We start from the raw sequence: 1696 nt of genomic DNA on the forward strand, positions 1-1696 counted from the left end.
TACACTGCACTGTATATGACTGGGGAATTCCCAGAAAGTTCTGTTACAACAGATGAAAATGAAACAAAAGACATGATAGAAAATACACTTCGATCAATGTATGAAGAAGCGTTTGAAGTTTATGAAGAATCATCATTAGATTTTCAAAACGAATTTGATATACCTGAAGTAGAACCTGTAATTGATGAAGAAAGAGAAGGTGACACATATTTTGTAAAAGAAATTGAATGTGTTGCGGATTCTGTACCAATAGAATATAAAAGAAATGCAGTAGAGTTTTGGAGAAGTGGAACAAAAAAGTCAAGAACTCTTGCAACTATAAGAAATAGATTTCGGAAAGTCACGTCATTACGTCAATTAAGAAGATGGGAGCAGCAAGTAAATCAAGGTGGCAGCAGATTTGATAAACTGAAAGAAATTTCAACATATACGTTAAATAAATTCCCCATGAAGGTATTGAAAAGGGAATAATTATTCATGACATTGATATTGCTCGATGGGCTATTCGCGCACAGAAGGAAGTAAATCTACTTGGGTTTACAGCATCATTATCATGGGTAAAAAGGTTTAAGCTTGCACATAATATCGTATCTAGAAAAATTACAAAATTTATAACAAAAAAACATTTAGCGTCAGACAAAGATTTAGAAGCACGAAGCAAGTCATTTATCGAAAATGTTAAATCTTTTATTATACAATATGGAATTGAAAATGTATATAATTCGGACCAAAGTGGATTTCAATTAGAATTTCATTCCGGTCGTTTACTATCACCTATTGGTATTAAAAAACTAGAGCGCATAGTACAATCCATATCAGCAACTACACATAGTTATACTATACAACCTATTGTTTCAGCTGATGGTAGATTATTATCGCCTCTGTTTATTGTTTTAAAAGAACCTACTGAAACATTTGGTCCAATAGTAAAAGAAACAATGTTTAAAGATAATAATATCTTTGTCATGGCATCAAAATCTGGAAAATTAACATCGCATCATTTTGAGATCTGGATAAAAGAAGTGTTTTTTCCAAATGTTGGACCAAAATCAGTGTTATTATTAGATTCTTGGACTGGTCATTGTCCTGATATAATTCAAAGAAACAAACCAGATTTTATAGACAATATTAATTTGTTAACTATACCAGCTGGAGCAACGGGAAAAATACAACCTTTAGATGTATTCGGTTTTCGTTTATGGAAAAATTTTGTTAGACATTTTTCAGATACCATCATGCTTTTAGATCTTGACGTCAAGCTTCATTCAAGAAACAATATTTTAAAATTACAATCATTAACACATAATCAATTTTCATTACCAAGGTTTAAAAATTTATTCAAATATGCATGGTATAAAAGTGGTTATTTAGAAAAGAAACCAGAAGAATTTGATACACCAATAGATTTTTGTTTCAAAACTAATTTAAAACCAATATGTGATATTTGCGGTGAAATTGCTGTAATTTCTTGCGCATGGTGTAAAAAATCCCTTTGTATAAATCATTTCTTTCATGATCATCATCTTTGTAACCGATATCAACCATGAATATTTTTTATTCTTGTATGCAATAATTATGTACGGTATTTTATGTAATATTTCCATATACCATACATATATATAATGACTTAATAATGTAAGACAATGTGTATTACATTTACTTTATACTTTAAGAAATTAAATATTATAAAACAGAA

General features: G+C 29.6%; 1 protein-coding gene across 1 annotated transcript; it reads left to right on the top strand.

Annotated features, from left to right (window-relative positions):
* LOC146719451 (uncharacterized) lies at window positions 1–1696 on the top strand. The gene is given in 2 exon segments (XM_085490132.1): window positions 1–444; window positions 447–1696. Coding segments are annotated over 2 exon segments (1530 nt in total). The 5' UTR covers window positions 1–15; the 3' UTR covers window positions 1548–1696.

This window comes from Nylanderia fulva, unplaced genomic scaffold, assembly GCF_048542155.1.
Source record: "Nylanderia fulva isolate GAGA-0341 unplaced genomic scaffold, ASM4854215v1 Scaffold98, whole genome shotgun sequence".
Taxonomy (NCBI): Eukaryota; Metazoa; Arthropoda; class Insecta; order Hymenoptera; family Formicidae; genus Nylanderia; species Nylanderia fulva.